This window comes from Lepisma saccharinum, chromosome 11 (assembly GCF_977018435.1).
Source record: "Lepisma saccharinum chromosome 11, izLepSacc3.1, whole genome shotgun sequence".
NCBI classification, from domain to species: Eukaryota; Metazoa; Arthropoda; class Insecta; order Zygentoma; family Lepismatidae; genus Lepisma; species Lepisma saccharinum.
This window is the reverse complement of record NC_139239.1, coordinates 81,757,218-81,773,054: the sequence shown is the minus strand read 5'-3', so window position 1 is coordinate 81,773,054 and position 15,837 is coordinate 81,757,218. Positions and strand designations below refer to the sequence as shown.

The 15,837-nt window shown below is 36.5% G+C and overlaps 1 protein-coding gene across 1 annotated transcript in view; it reads right to left on the bottom strand.

Moving 5' to 3' along the window:
• LOC145995332 (uncharacterized) overlaps positions 1–15,127 on the bottom strand; it is a 70,051-nt gene extending 54,924 nt beyond the window's left edge. The window contains exons 1-6 of the mRNA XM_083131940.1: positions 15,016–15,127; positions 12,698–12,722; positions 9,272–9,363; positions 5,315–5,411; positions 1,325–1,413; positions 93–128 (exon numbers count right to left, since the gene is read on the bottom strand). Coding sequence (XP_082988066.1) covers positions 93–128; positions 1,325–1,413; positions 5,315–5,411; positions 9,272–9,363; positions 12,698–12,722; positions 15,016–15,066 — 390 coding nt within the window. The 5' untranslated portion in view covers positions 15,067–15,127. The remainder of the gene's footprint in view (positions 1–92; positions 129–1,324; positions 1,414–5,314; positions 5,412–9,271; positions 9,364–12,697; positions 12,723–15,015) is intronic.
• Positions 15,128–15,837: the final 710 nt, after the last annotated feature.

The window sequence follows — 15,837 nt, the reverse complement described above, 5'->3', positions numbered from 1 at the left end:
AACTGGAAGGAATTCAAAAAGCTCAATATTTATATGTTATTAGTTACATGCAACGGTATATTACTAAATGAGTCCTAAATAAATTTACTCACCACACGAAAGTTCTCCAGGAAACACTTTTGGCGACACTGAAATGTGGAACGTAATACGTTAAACATGTCTTCAGTCATACATACGCGTACATAAGAAGTATTCAATATTAAGCCCAGCACTGAAAAGAGAACTGAATTACCTGCTGGTAATACACCACAAAGCCGACAGTTTCAAATTGTAATTACAATAGTAGCCTCCATGTTGACTGTTTTAAATGTTAACAAATGACTGTTTTGGCCACTTGATATTATTTATTCATGCACTTCTTTCTTTGCTTTGAAATATAATCAGTACATAAAGATCAGTTCATTTTTTTTTAAATTTGCACCAACAGGATGTATTTATGAATTTATAACAGGATAGTCCGATTAGAAGAAGTGAGTTGTAGTTGAGACGAACCTCCAAAAACGTGGATGTCCTGTCACTGACAAGGTGCCTCCCCGATGGCGCATTGGCAGTGTCGTCACCTTTTACACAAAGGCTCCCAGGTTCGATACATCCATGAAAACATTCCAACCCTCCTCTGACACCCTACTCAATTTTTTCTGGCCATGTCGCTAATAATGGGCATACTTTATAATTTACAACAATTCTTTGTTATATTTTCAGTTCTAAGGCCTTATTGTTTTATTTGGGGGGTACAAATGCCTACACCTTTCTTTCCAGAAGTAGAAAACTGAGCTCTAAGAAGGAATACGTAATCACAATATGCTTAAGGATGCTTGCATGTTTTGTTAATCATATAAGTGATCAAATACTGTTTTAAAACCTTGAGAACTAAACAAAATCACAATATGTAAGACAGATTCATATCAGGCAGCTCACCAAGACACAAGTAAAGTTTAAATAATAAGTCCATGAAGCACTTCGAAGGTTTTATGGGGAAATTTTATGCGATACATTCGAATGGACGATTCTTTTATTGTATTTTGCAGACAAAATTGTATCGTTTGGACAGGATAGTGTAGAACATTGTTTCGTGCCAGAAAGAAATACTTCTAACGTTGATGTCTAATATAGTTCTTTTCATAAAGGGTGTTCACACCGCATTTACGCGATCTAACATTGTCCTACATACAGCGAAATATACGTACACATGTTTCGTACATAATACACGCAATGAATTAAGAAAAAATAATATATATATATACGAAAGTAATTTATTTATTCATAGACATGCATTGAAAAATTCACTTTGTTGATGTAAATATATATTATAAAGAAGTCTTACCAAGTAGTACCTCTCAGTCTCGCTCACTCCTGAAATGTCAGGGTATTGAAACTTATATTCCTCCTGCGCGATTACTGGAATTTCTATACCTACAAAAAAAATATTGTCAAAATATTTACTTGTTACAATAAAAGTTACTACTTAATATGCTTTGTTCTTTAAAAAATGAGATTTCATTTGTGTTGTGATCACAAAAGGAGTTATATCTGAGGTGTGTCTGAATATATCTACACAAAATTTGCAAGAGTGAACTGAATAAAGGGCGAGTTGAAATCATAAACGCACCATTTTTTTTAAACGAAGATTGAACTCCTGGAAAACAAATTCAGTATAATTATAATTTAAAAGCTGAAGCTTCTTACTATCATATACACGCTCTACACAAAGTGTCTGACACATTTCAATTATTAATAAATTAGAAACTAATGAAGATAGAAATTAACTAGTGGCAATGACAGATAGATAAACTCAAAAAGTTTTATATCCTGTATCAGTACGGTTCTACATGTGCTCCTTTTGTCGAACAGAGAATGTCAAGATGATAATCGATTTCTTCCCACATTCGGGTCAGCATGTCGACATTCACAGTAGCTATCGCGTTGTTTATTCTGGCTTCCAGTTCATCAACGTTCATCACTTTTGTAAGGTTCGTCATCATTGTTCGTCGTGTTTTGAACGAATGCTTTCCGGGAAGATGGATTTGACTTGGTGGTCCGATTCCTTGGCCCCGAAGGACACCAGGTAAACCCCATTGGATTTTTTATTCTGTGGAGATATGTGGTAGACATTTGTTTTAGGCAAAAGTGGGGCAAGAGGAGGACGTATAGAAGAGTACTGATACAGGAGATAAAACTTTTCGAGTTTATCTATCTACCATTGTCACCAGTTTATTTGTATCTTCATTAGCTTCTAATTTATTAATAATTAAAATGAGTCATACACTTTGTGTACACCCTGTACTATTGTATTTACTATATAACCGCACTATATTCCTAGGAGACTAATCAGAACATTGGCATATAGCCAGGTTTTTTGGTTGTATACCTAGGTATATTTTTAATCAATTGCTAATGAGAATCAGCACAAGTAATTAACATTACATAAAATTTTATATTTCTACCATTCATACTTTTCTAGATAGATAACTAACATTCTTTTCCAAAATTATTATCTTGTTGATATCGTGACCAAAATATGTACACCAATTTCAACTTAGGCCATATTTCTTACGGAAAAGTGCCGATTGACAGACAGACTGATCGAGATATTAAATATCCCATTATACTAGCAACAGAACTCCCGCGGAGAAGCACAGTTATCGCTCTCATTTCCTTCAGTTCACGAAATTATACCTTTGTATCAACCTCCGAGTAATCAACAGATATTGAATTGTGGAATTGTTGACATGAACAGACAAGCAGAGAGATGAGTCGTGAACATTTTATAGAATTTAAGTATTATGATCAATAACACTACCGCATATTTTTACTCAAAATGGTCGAAGCATGATCTTAAAATTCTGAAAAGATTAAAATCTGAAATTTTACTGAATCAGTATGGCACCGTTTACAGAATCTGTGAGAAACGTATAGCAGTAGAGAATTTGTTGTAGATACTGTATATCCATAGAAAGACTAATAACGCTGGTCGACATTGGTTCCGATGTTTTTGATCTGAGTGTGTTTTATTATAGTCCCTTGTCCATGCTGGAACAGCGTTTAGTTTCTTTTACCACCATCTGTTTTCGAGAAATTCAGGTTTTTAATTTTCTAGCTTTTCAATTTACCCAGTAAGTGACAGGATGCAACCTTTCGATTAATTTGTCTCTGCAGTGCTATTCTTTACTTGTTTGTTTTGTTCTCGAAAACGAAAGTGACCAGAATGTCTGGTTGAAAGTACAAGTGGGGTTTCACACTGAAGCAACACGTGTCGCTTGAAGATTTCACTAATCGAACGCAGGCTTTTGCGGCTTGCAATGCCGATACGGTCTGAAGCATTCCTGTTGATTGACTCGTTCCCAAGCGACATGTGTCGCGTGTCACTTGTCGCTTTGGTATGAAATCCTACAATGAATTCTCTGGCCTTTTTTATTTTATTTGTGGCAGATGTTTGGTTTTATAGGGAAAGAATGAACATTAGCAAATTTGTGAAAGATGCGTACCAAGCGTATTTTGGTACAAATGGTGCCACGCCAGACGTGTTCACACAGAAACACCTCGAATGAAGTACGTAGGTACTACTACTATGGAAATTAAATTTACCAAAGGAAGTGCTCAACATTTTTGGTTTCCTGATGAGTGTAAGAAACCTGGTTTCAGCTGGCACGAACTATTCATGGTATAGACATAGCGAAAAGGAGGTGCTCCCATATTTCGGTGAGAATCAATCTGTGGTGTACTGAGACAACATTAGAAAATGGGTTGAATTTTACGGGGAAGTTTATAATGCAACGAAGACAAACTTGAAATGTGTACTACTACATAATGATAATGTGTTATCGCTGTCAATATATTATTCAGTTTCACAGAAGGAATCCTATGAAAGCATAAAGATGATGCTGAATTAAGTGACATATAAAGAATATGGGTGGTAGTTGTGTGGTGATTTCGAAGTAATAGGGCTGCTGGGGGTAAAGTCTAGATGCACCATATATCGTTGCATTCTCTTTGAATGGGACTGCCAGGACAGAGCCCATCAATGGGAAATCAAAACTCAGCCACGTTGAGATATTCTGTCGACAAGTGTGAAAAAATGTCACGACAACAATTTCTTGATCAGTCTAAGTTCTTACTTCCACCTTTATAGAAATAATGAAACATTCCGTGAAAACACTGAGCAGAGAAAGCAAATGTTTTTGCATATTTCCAGGAAAGTCCCGAATTTGGATAAAACTAATTTGGATAAGCTTAAGGATTGTATTTGCCAACAAATCAGAAAATTGATAACCGACAGCCAATTTGAAAATACAATACGACACAAAGTGAAAAATCCCCATGCATAAGTTTTAAAGACGTAGTTGCACACTTTCTGGGAAACCATAAAGAAGAACAGCACTAAGAGTATGTGCAGAACAGTGTGGACAACTTCGGTAAGCATAGTTGTAAAATGAGTATAAAATTATATATTCTGTCCACACACCTCGATTTTTTTCCAAGTTATCTTGATGACTTCAATCAGGAACAAGGCAAGCAATTCCACAAAGACATTAAAAAACGGAAAGTAGATACCAGGAGAGTGGAATGCAAGTATGACGACAGATTACTGCTGCTGCTGCTTTGAAAGGTACCAGAGGCAGAAGGTCGAGGAGAATGGAATTTCATTCATAGTAAGAAGTACTATTAAATTGTTAGTAGCACCTAACCATTTCTTTCTTACAAGCGCTTAGCATTTGCCAGAAAATGCTCTTCAAGCCTCCATGAAAGGCTAAATTACTGATATGATTGGATTAAATTCAACACGTAGCCAATCTACCTCCATGTGCGTAATGTAACTGTATCACGTAAAAAATGTATTGTTTGTGTGTGTATGTGTGTGTGTGTGTGTGTGAGAGAGAGAGAGAGAGAGAGATAGGTGGAGGGAGGGAGAGAATGTGTGTGTGTGTTTGCATGTGGTTTAATTTGTTTTTGATAGTAATTATATGGTTCATTTGCGCCAGTAGTACATGCCATAACCACAACCAATAAATTGTAGTACATGTCGGGAAAAAGTGACGTCTGGTAGCCTTATGGACGTACAGTCACCGGCAATAAATATGACACCTAGATCTTGAACTACTCGTTTCCCTGCAAGACGTTCTGTGTGTTGCTTAACTCTACGGGAATAAGCGGATTTTAATAGCAAATTTTCAATTGTAACTTCTACCACTGATGTAGAATTAGGCAACACACTTAACGACTTGCAGGGAAACTGGTAAATATTTCAGGATCTAGGTGTCTCATTTTTACTGACGGTGACTGTACATTATAGAGTTTTTGCGAGATATCTGCTTACCTGCGTTTAAACTTTGAAGCGTCCCTACCGTCTCATTGAAGCAACGAGCGACCACTTCAGCAGTCTTGTTGGAGGACGAAGGAACAAAGCAGCAGAACTTGAAAACATAAAATCGACGGTCAGTAAATAAGGTATATTATTTGCTGTTGCATAAATTAAGTTTCGATAAGTTGCAACATTGATTTGAATCAATCATTCATTCTTGCTATTCAACTACAACTATGTCGAAATCCAATTAGGAATTTCGTAACAATCCTCAAATATTGGAAACATATTAAATTAAAACAGCTCCAAATCCCAGACAGGAGCTATCATTTTCCAGACAGGAACTTGACAATCAGGAATTCACTGTCAAACATTACCTAAGCTCTTCGTGGTTACCAACGGCGTAAACATGTAAACAGGTGGAACCAGGAAGAGGATACATTTGCTTAGTAAAATCATGCGTCATAAATATCTGGGAGGAGAGTGGTCATTAGTCAGTTTTAGAGCGAACATTAAGAGGGGCAGAACGAGGATTGAGCGAGGAAACGTTAGAGCGAGTCGCAAGACAAACTCTCCTCTATCGTACAGTCACGATCATAATTACTCACCGTGGGAAGTCCATCTCCAGGCAGAAACTGTTATACTTTTCCATTTACCATGCTGATCCAATCTTAGGGTGTACAAAACTCAAGTGTTGTGTTTTGCCATTCATGTGTGTACGTTTACCACCTCTCGCACCTTACCATCAAGCTAACCATGAACAGCGAGTATGCCAGTAGTCAGGATGAATGATGAATGAGCTACATCCACTAGTTTCGATCCCACATACCGAAGGGTATGTTACGATTTATCATAGCAAGGTGCCCAACTGTATTTCTAGATATGTGAAGAAACTGAAATATCTAGTAAATTCATAAAATGCAAGGATAGTGGAGAGTGATACAAAGTTAAATTATAAACCTGTACTGTAGAATAAAAATCATGTTGAGATCCGTACAATCAAAATTAAATGTAGTTGATAGAAGGAATGCCTTTATATGTCTCTCTATGATAGTGTTTGTGCAATACGTTTAGGCTCAACACCCATATTTCATAGGGTGACCATAACTCCCGTTTTGACCGGGACAGTCCCGTTTCAGAGGCGTGCCCCGGTCGTCCCGCCGACATTATTACAAAACTCTACTTTTTCCGTTTTATAAAAGTCTAAAATCAAAGTCTAAAATTGAAATATTTCATGCTAAAAAAAAAAAGTTGGTAGAATTTTTAAACTAGTGTCCTAGCAACATTGGCAAAGCTGCTGGACTGCGTTTCAAGCACTTCATATCAATCTAAATGTTCAATTTTTGTGGAGAAAGTTTGAGGAGACAGCAGCATCCCGGGTTGTATTGTGTGTGTTCCGTTATGTGTAGACTAATGACCAAGAAGCGTATATGTGGTTTCAATATGGGCGTGCAACAAGAATTTATATTCCTTCGTCTGAAAGACAAATCTCGGCTTGTGTGTCAGAATTGTGGAGAGTTTTATGAACGGTTGGTGAAAGATAAAGCTGATCTCAAGGAGATTGGTTCTCCTGATAAATGCTTCCTCAACTACAGAAAAGTACTAGCATCAAAGGTTGATCAGAATGTACCAGAAACATTATCTAAGTCACACCGAGATTATAATAATGAATACTGTTTGATAACTGGAGATCATATTTCATTTATTGTTAATGATGTACCATTTATGTGATCCACACTTTAATAAATAATAATGCGATAAGAGAAATAATTATAGGTCTATAATTAGGCCTAAACAATTTTCCAGGAAAAGGGACCTTAGAATGTCCCGTCTAATATTTCATCATAAAATACGTAGAGAGTGGAGTGGGGTGGGTTGGGGTAAGAGTACGCGACGGGTAAAAGTTCGCAGTTCAAATATCCGTATTGCATTGGAAGTTAGGCTGGCAACAATGAGTCAGCCAGAAATGTTTCATGGCGGAACGTAATCAGATGTAGTTACGGGCATCTGGAACAAAGAACTTTGAAACCATGAGGCAAGTTTCATTTTCGTCTTCCTAATTAAATATTCTGATTTTTTGCAAACTGTGTTTCATAACAAGAAATGGACTTCAGCAAATCATTAACCACGTGTTTGGAGAAGGCACTTGTGTGTCTCATTAAATGTTTCAATTTAATTTTCACAAAATACACCATCTCCTGGTAACGAAAAATCTGTTTTGTGGGATAAAAGTTCGCATATTACAGTGGGGCAAAAGTTGGGGAAAAGAACTGTGCAAATTGCTTTAGCATCTGAATGTGTGCAACATTTTCCAGATTCTGATTCAGATTCTATGCCTGATTCATCTACTAGAGCATCAAAATCAGTTATCCCTGCCAAAATAATCCCATTTCCCAAAAGGCTGATTTCTCAGAAGAAAAGTAGAAAAGGCCAAGCGTTTGAAATCATAACCAGTTAACCTTTAAGAATATAATATTCCATAGTCAATTCTACTTAATTTTAAATTACATACTATTTGAAATAATTTCAGTACAAATTTTAAACCGATTTGCAGTCTAACATAAGTAGGGAAACCCTGAAAGAGCCCGCCTGCACCCGCATACATTCAGGAGTATGTGCTTGATGCCCTGCGGCCTATACATACATCCCAGGACGTTAGTTTCCTCCGAATTTTTGTTTCTTCGTTTATTATTAAATTTATTTAAATATTAGTTACAATATAATAGAATGAAATATTTACAATAATACAGTGATATAATATGTAAACATAATATAATCTATGTGGTATGAGATGTTAAAATTCCATAACTACGTTTTTTGTTCAGGTATCCAGAACATACCATGAGATGATAACATATATACGTTCGACATATTCTGGTATCCAGAAGAAACCTTTATTGAAATTCGGAAGTTAAGTTAATTATATTATTATTTTAAGGTGGGTGTTTCGCTTATTACTAGTTATGAGTTGGTTAGAGCTTTTTCTTAGTGTAAGTTAATACTTGGGCTAATTCTCTAAATACAATGTTTATATTTTTATTTTATTTATGATTAACAATGCAGTCTAATATTCTTTTAAATTCTATCCTACATGCGAACTATTACCCTGCCGCATGAGAACTTTTGCCCCACTAGGCAGCAAAACTACGTGCTCGCCATCCGTTACAAAAATATACGAGATTACAACAAATAATTCAAAATGGTAATCTGAGGTATAGAGAAACTGAAAGAATAATATATGAAGTTTGTCAGGTATAGATTTTAGGATTCTGACTGCTTTGTTCGCTTGGATACATGGAAATAAAAATTAAGTGCGCACTCTTACCTCGCTGAACTCCAACTTAAAATTTACTTAATTTTACAGTTTAGAAAAGATTTAATTTTAGTAAATTAACTTGCTGAGTTATCTTGTATTTCACTTATTTTTATTTTAATGTTAGTAATAACCAGACTTTATCGTAAGGGCACAATGTGCACGATTTCGTACTTATGTGTGACACGTTCTTTTCTAAAACAAAGAATATTATTATTAATAATAATAATAATCATTATAATATGTTGACATGAGGACCCCAGCAATCATTATATCCCTCTCATGGTATGGGTAATACTTCTTCGTTCGTTGCTTAAGATAAAAGATAAATTACTTACATGTGTAATTGCAATTGTTTCTGTCAAATTGTATCATCTTACAATTCAGCTTAACAATTTTTTACAACTCCACCTTATTAAAGACAAAACAAAAATAAAACACACTTTATAATCCCTATGAAACGAGTTTTACAAGATGTACGACACATACAGGCAACTCCCTATTCAGTGTCATCATCAGTTATAGGCCAAATTATTGAATAAGCACAGCAATAACTCACCAAATTACAGAGATTGAAAACAATAGCAGTAAATATTAGTCCAAGAGGAAAGGGCGTGTCATGTGGTAGAGAACACTTGAAAAAGAACATGAAATCTTACCGTTTGACTGGTATCGGACTCCCTGAGTTTTGTTCCGGTGTCAACAGCCGATGCCCCAGATACAACCATTGTCTCTGAATAAATGATGGTGTCTGAAGAAAAAAGGAAATATTTTTATGCAGTCTGATGAAAAAAATTAAACGTCCAAGCAACGTTTAGATTTTATCTGGACATTTGGTGGAGTGAGTATTTCATTGACATTATTCTATACACAATTTTTGTTTTAAAAAGTAACTAAAGGCCGAATCACACGGAACTGGCATTCCAGTAAAAATGTCCTAGTTGGCACTAGACTGGGCTGGAAATGATGGCTGCCAGGCTGGCTGCTGGACTGGTTTTGATGACTAGACCGTGTTCCAGTTGCAAATAGCTTTCTCTGCTAGATTCTGTGTAACAGCCAATCAGAGTGAAAGTTTGGTAAAGTGAATATAATCTGTGAGTTTTGCAAGGAATTTTTTTTGTTTGTGGATTCCAAGTATTAGTTGTATTTGTTCACTACGCGATGAATGAAAAAGGAATATAGAAGATGTGCATTCGTGTTCATTAATATTTAGGAATTTATCCAAAGAGATGAGATTTGTACACAACAAATTAGGCGATAATAAATAAAACTTATATTTTTGTGAATAAATCCTGCGAAACTCATACATACATATCCGAGTTCATTAGAAAGCTTGTGAGCACATATTGATTACCATAATCGAGCCAATTTACTGTCACGAGCCGGCATTAAATGCTAAATCAGCAAACACCAGCCAACTCCCCGGTGACGAGAGGTCGCCGGGACAGTCGGAAGTTAGTGGCCACTTAGTTGGCACGGCCCAAACCTCCACGCGGGCCGCAACTTCGCAAACTCTACGTAGCGAATCATTTTCTGCCCTCTTATTGGCTACCGTAGTAGTGACGTCACACCTAGGAAGACGTGGGTGTGCGTATTGTTCTCGGCTCGCACGTCTGTGCAGGAGACTGTGCCTAGCCTACGTTACGAAATATTATGGATTATTTTCTTTCAAGACATTTTTTCGTAAAACAGACAAATGATGAATGAAATTAATTATATGGAAGCGGTAACATTAGCGTGTGCCTCTGAGATACGGATATTTCGTACCGGGTAGGAATGAAAATGTATTTCTTTGCTCGAGATGCTTGAGCCTGTTGAGGACAAAGCCACAGCTCCTCCGGCTGAACTGCAGTCGCACCGAGCGCAAGCAAAAAGTTTATTGCATTCCTTGAAAACAGTTTTTATACATAATTGTTCATAATACAAGATACCAAGTAATGAATAATAATAATAGCATGCCTAAATGAGTTTGAAAATTAGGAAAAAGTGATAATATGAAGTATTACGAGACACAAAAAAGTTCTCAATATTAATTAATAATATTAGTATATTACACAATATTTCGAAGTGAGTTACATTTAAAGCTCACAGTCAGCCTCCGTGGAGGAGTGGTAAACGCACCGCGCTACGACGCCAAGAGATCCTGGGACTGGGTTCGAATCAGGCGTGGGCACGAGTGTTTTTTTGTGAGTGTCCCTTCACCAATTTCATCATATCATCCCTCATTCTCATCTTCGCGACGTCGTCGCCTTGTAATCAAGGGGTCAAGGGTTCGATACCCGGTGGGGGTACAAAGTGGTTCGGCTCCCACTCTAAACCATACGTCCAGTACCTATTAGCTTTACTGTGCATAAAATGGACTTCAAACACCAACACAATCAATCAATCATCTTCGCGATTAGCCAAAGGTGACAGAAAAGCGAGGTATAATAAACCAAATTAGTCAATTAAAGCACACATACTTTTTTTAATATTAATATTTCCCTTTATAAATGTCACTCACTGTTTCCTGTAACCCATAATATTTACACTCAACATACTCCATATATAGAAACATTGTAAATTACCCAGAGAAAAGGGAAAGAAATAATATATCAAGCACGGAAAGCGTCCAAGTCTAGTTTCGCTCTGACCCAGAGAATTCCACGGCTATGACTGAGGGCAGTCACCCAAATTAATTTATGTACTGCAAAAAGATATCAGTATTTCCTGTCATTCCGTAATGCTGTGTAGAGAATGGAAAACATATTTTTACGTAAATAGTGATATGTGGTCCATTGTTATTATTTAGCAGAAATTATTAATAATTTTACACATGGTAATGCCTACTTTTTTAAATGCACATTTGATTTTCGAACAACTTAGGAAACAAAATTTAATCATTACATTCATATTGTAGGGTATTGACAAATGCGACAAGGGTTAGGTGGCAGAACAGTCCTAGACTGAACCTCGCCCGCTTAATAAAGAAAATTTATTATTACTACATGTCCCCTCATATTGCTATCATAAATTATTTAGAAAAGAATAACTCTAAACACTAGTAACAAAAATTTCAAACGTATTTATAAGAACCTCCTACAATCAATGTTGACCATACTATGACGAAATAACATTAATATTAACTATTACACCAGAAAAGCATAAATACTATTCTCCAATGTGCCAATGCGACCTCTCACGCTTATTTATAAGATGGCGTTTCCTACCGTCTTCTAACGCGTAGGCCAGTGTAAAAATTCTGCTGAAATAGGATGCAAGGTGACCACTCTTATCGACATTGATCACGTGGTTCCAGGAGTTCTGTCATACTGAGTGACGTCATGTCGTAGTCAGCCAATAACGGCAATGGAATAAGGCGACTTGTGCTTCGCTATGTAGAGTTTGCGAAGTTGCGCTCGGGCCCACTCTACGGTGCACACACTGAGGCTACTAGCTTCCGACCCTCTCGGCCACTAACTTCTGACTGTCTCGGCGAACTCTTGTCACCGGGGAGTTTGCTAGTGTTTGCTGATTTAGCATTTAATGTCGGCTCGTGACATTACAGCCCATAGTTTTTTTTAAAAAAAAATCTTTTAATTTTAATTTTTAATAACAGCAATATGTATTCTCCTACAACGTTCTTCATATCACTCGTCCATCTTTTTGGCTTGTCTGCTCTGCGCAATGTCTTATGGGAACAAAAGTATACCGACAAGTACGGTAACAAGTATTATGCGAGACGAAAACTAGCAGGTTTTCAGGCCAAAGTTGCCGAGTACTGGTTTTATTAACTTTGATCTTGTTCCAAGCACAGAAATCTGTGCGCTATTCACTTTCCTCAAAAAATTATATTCTCCATTGTCACTTTTTCAGAATACGAAACATCGAAAAACGAAATTTTCTATCCTGTTAGTACGTAACCATACATCACAGATCCACGGGAGCCACAACTTTAATATTCTACTAAAAGGTTGTGGAGTTTTTAGATATAAACATGTCTGATCTATTGATAGGTATCCTTAGCGAGATATTTCAAAAACTAAATCTACCACATGCACTACTAAAAAATTGCGAGATTTTTATTCTGTAGGTAAATTACTTACCTGTCCGTATGGTTAATGCAGGAACCTGAAAGCAAAAATATATGACATGATAGAAATGGACAATTACTGCTGTAGGCAGTGATAGAATTCATATCTAGACATATTTCTGTTGAAGATTTTCGTCACAGCGTCTTTCTGAGTCGGCACGACTAGATTCGAAATTCGATACTACCATAGTAACAAGCCACGTAATAAACCCGCTGCCATTGACAGCAACAACAATTGTTGAAACTCATATTCTAACAGAGTAGTTTGTAACCAGGGTAAATACAATATATTGATATAAGAGTTACATGCAACTTGGTGTACTGTTTTGAAATTTATTAAAATCAAAATACAACTAACAGTAATAATTGACGTACATTATAAATACAAACGACGAAATAAGGAATAAAATACAAATGTCTTTGCCTGAGTGGTCTATTTTGTTAATAAATGTTTTACGAGTACACTTGAAGACTTCTCAAAGGTCTACTTCCGGATAAAAGCGATTGACACATCCGAAGAATAACATTCCTTAGGATTTTCTTAATTTGATCGAGTTGGTCCACTTTTATGCACAGTAAGGCTAATAGGGACTGGACCTACAGTTTAAAGTGGGATCCGCACTCCTATGTGCCTCCACCGGGTACTGAACTCGGAACCCATTGAGTACAAGGTGAAGACGCTTTCTTAATTTGAGAATAATAATTCTGTTACAGTGCATTACTACAACACTGCTATTGTTATTATAGTAACAAGAGTCGGAAATGAGGTACAGTGGGTGATTTTATCCTTTCCAGTTTTAGAAATATTTTAGAGGAGGACAGGGGTGTTATAATGCTGCCTTAGAATGAAAATATCTAGAGTCTTGTTCAAACAAACGTGTTAAGTATTAAAACTCGAGCATCACATTTTATTTATTTTAAGGAAAAATAAAATTGTGCTCGAATATGTAACAAATATTTCACAGTTGCATTCAATGGCATTCTACTCTTTAAAATCTGTTATAGGGAAGACATAACCCGGGAATATTTTGTGTGGTGTTCAGTTATTATACTGACTGGACTACACCATCGTCCTTTCTCAAATTCTTATATGCTTCTTTATACTTGTTTTGAAGCCACATTAAACGATTTTATCTGCTATTCACACGAAGAATTTCTTATTGTTGTCATTTGCACATTGCAATCAAATTGGTTTCTTTTAAAATTAGAAAACATTAAGTTTTTTATTAACTCTACATATTGAAAACGAGCGAATCTATGATTCTACATACAGAAGGCTGCGAACTGTGCATGTGCAGATTTACAGTTGGCAAGCAACGTGATAGCTGCCTGAGGGCACAATTACAGTCAACGCGAAGGTAATATGAGTAATCCTTAGTTTATTTGAGTGGCGTGCCCACGATTTTGTAAAGATAGATGAACAAAATGAAAATTTTCTGAACAGTTAGTCTGATATTTTATATTCAGCTGGTTCATTGATTGATTGATTGATTTGCTTTATTTTACTTCACTTTTTTGCCACCACTGGCTAATTTGCGAAGATGGGGATGAGTGATGATATGATGAAATTGATGAATGGGCACTCACAAGCATCCTTGCCCAGGCCGGGATTCGAACCCGGAACCCCTGGCGTCGTAGCGCGATGTGACATTCAGCTGGCATTCTTGCAATAAAACACTGGGCTTCACAGAGTTAGGATTTTCGTTAATATGAAGCTACATGCAAAAGCCAAATCAAAGTAACATCAACGAGTATTAGATATACGAAAATAATAGTCTCCATATTTTTCCTCAAATAAATGTCAACAATACATTAATTTTACAGCATTCACCCCAAACGAAATAAAGAAATAGTAGGAGTAGGTTCCACAAGAGATTCGAACATGCGATTTTCAGACAACTGGGCCGACTCTTTAAGCCATTTCCCCACTTTCTTAATCGAATAAGCTTAGTTGAAATTTTGTCTTAGGAGTTGTTAGCAATTTTCCAAACTCTATTAACTTAACTGCTGTGTCTCACTAGTTAGTTTTACAAAAACTGGAATAGACTTTGAGATCTGTAACTCATTATTAAACTTATTGGCAACATATCCTCACCAGACTATTCTAATGTAGCTTATCTAATACGCTGCAAATGCAAAGTTCATTGTTACATGTTCCTAACGATTTCGCATTCCTGAGTCTTAGGCCTAGATTTGCCCATAGCCATCCAGCATTTACATTCTGGACATAAAAGGTGTTGTTCCTTCGAAGAGCAGTAATATAAATTTCTATACAGTAGCTATTGAAGTGGTATACGGGATGGGGGCGAAAACTGCAAAAAACAAACTCACCTTCACAATTTGAAAAACTATCACACTAAAAATTATTCCAATTATTTCCATTTTGGAAGTAAGGACAGAAAACCACAACTGACGTGTTAAATGTCGACTGTGGAATAGGAATTTCGCGTGCAGGATGTTTCCATGGCCACATATAACAAAAATTCTATAGAGTGTTGTGAAACAGGAAATTGGTGACAATGGATAACCGCATGAGTGATCAATGTTGCCAAGAGTTTCTGCGTGAAATACATATTTAGCTCCAAGTTCAGTTAATATGAATTTCGTGTATTGGACGTACTTTGCATCGAAATATGCTTTTTCACTTACAGGGCAGGAAAATTAACTTGCTGATTTTATTGTCTTTTGAAGTCTGAAGTTTACACAAGCTTCTGCGTTTGTATTAATTTTGTAGAGAATTTACTTGTTACAGTATGTCTTTATATATGTGATATTATTAGTACATTTAGTTTATTTCAGATTTTAAAAAGCAAAAATATATGAGCCAGAGACGTCGACTATTGGGTGAAAGATGAATGATAAAGATAGAGTGAGAAAAGAGACAGCGTGTGGTGGTGGGTGTTTGGAATATCGCTGGATTTGCTTGACACTCTTCCCGGCTGGTGCCGATGGACCCGCTGACCATAGGCGTAGTTTCGTTCATCCATTTTGGGGGGGGGGGCTAACTGGGGCTAACATCATGCATGGTTTTATCCATTTCGAGAATCATTATGGCCATTCTCCTTGGGAAACAGGTGTCCCCACATCATCTTATCCAAAAGAAATGGAATTGTGTTTACGTCGAGTGTTACTTTTATGAAAGGAATAACTATA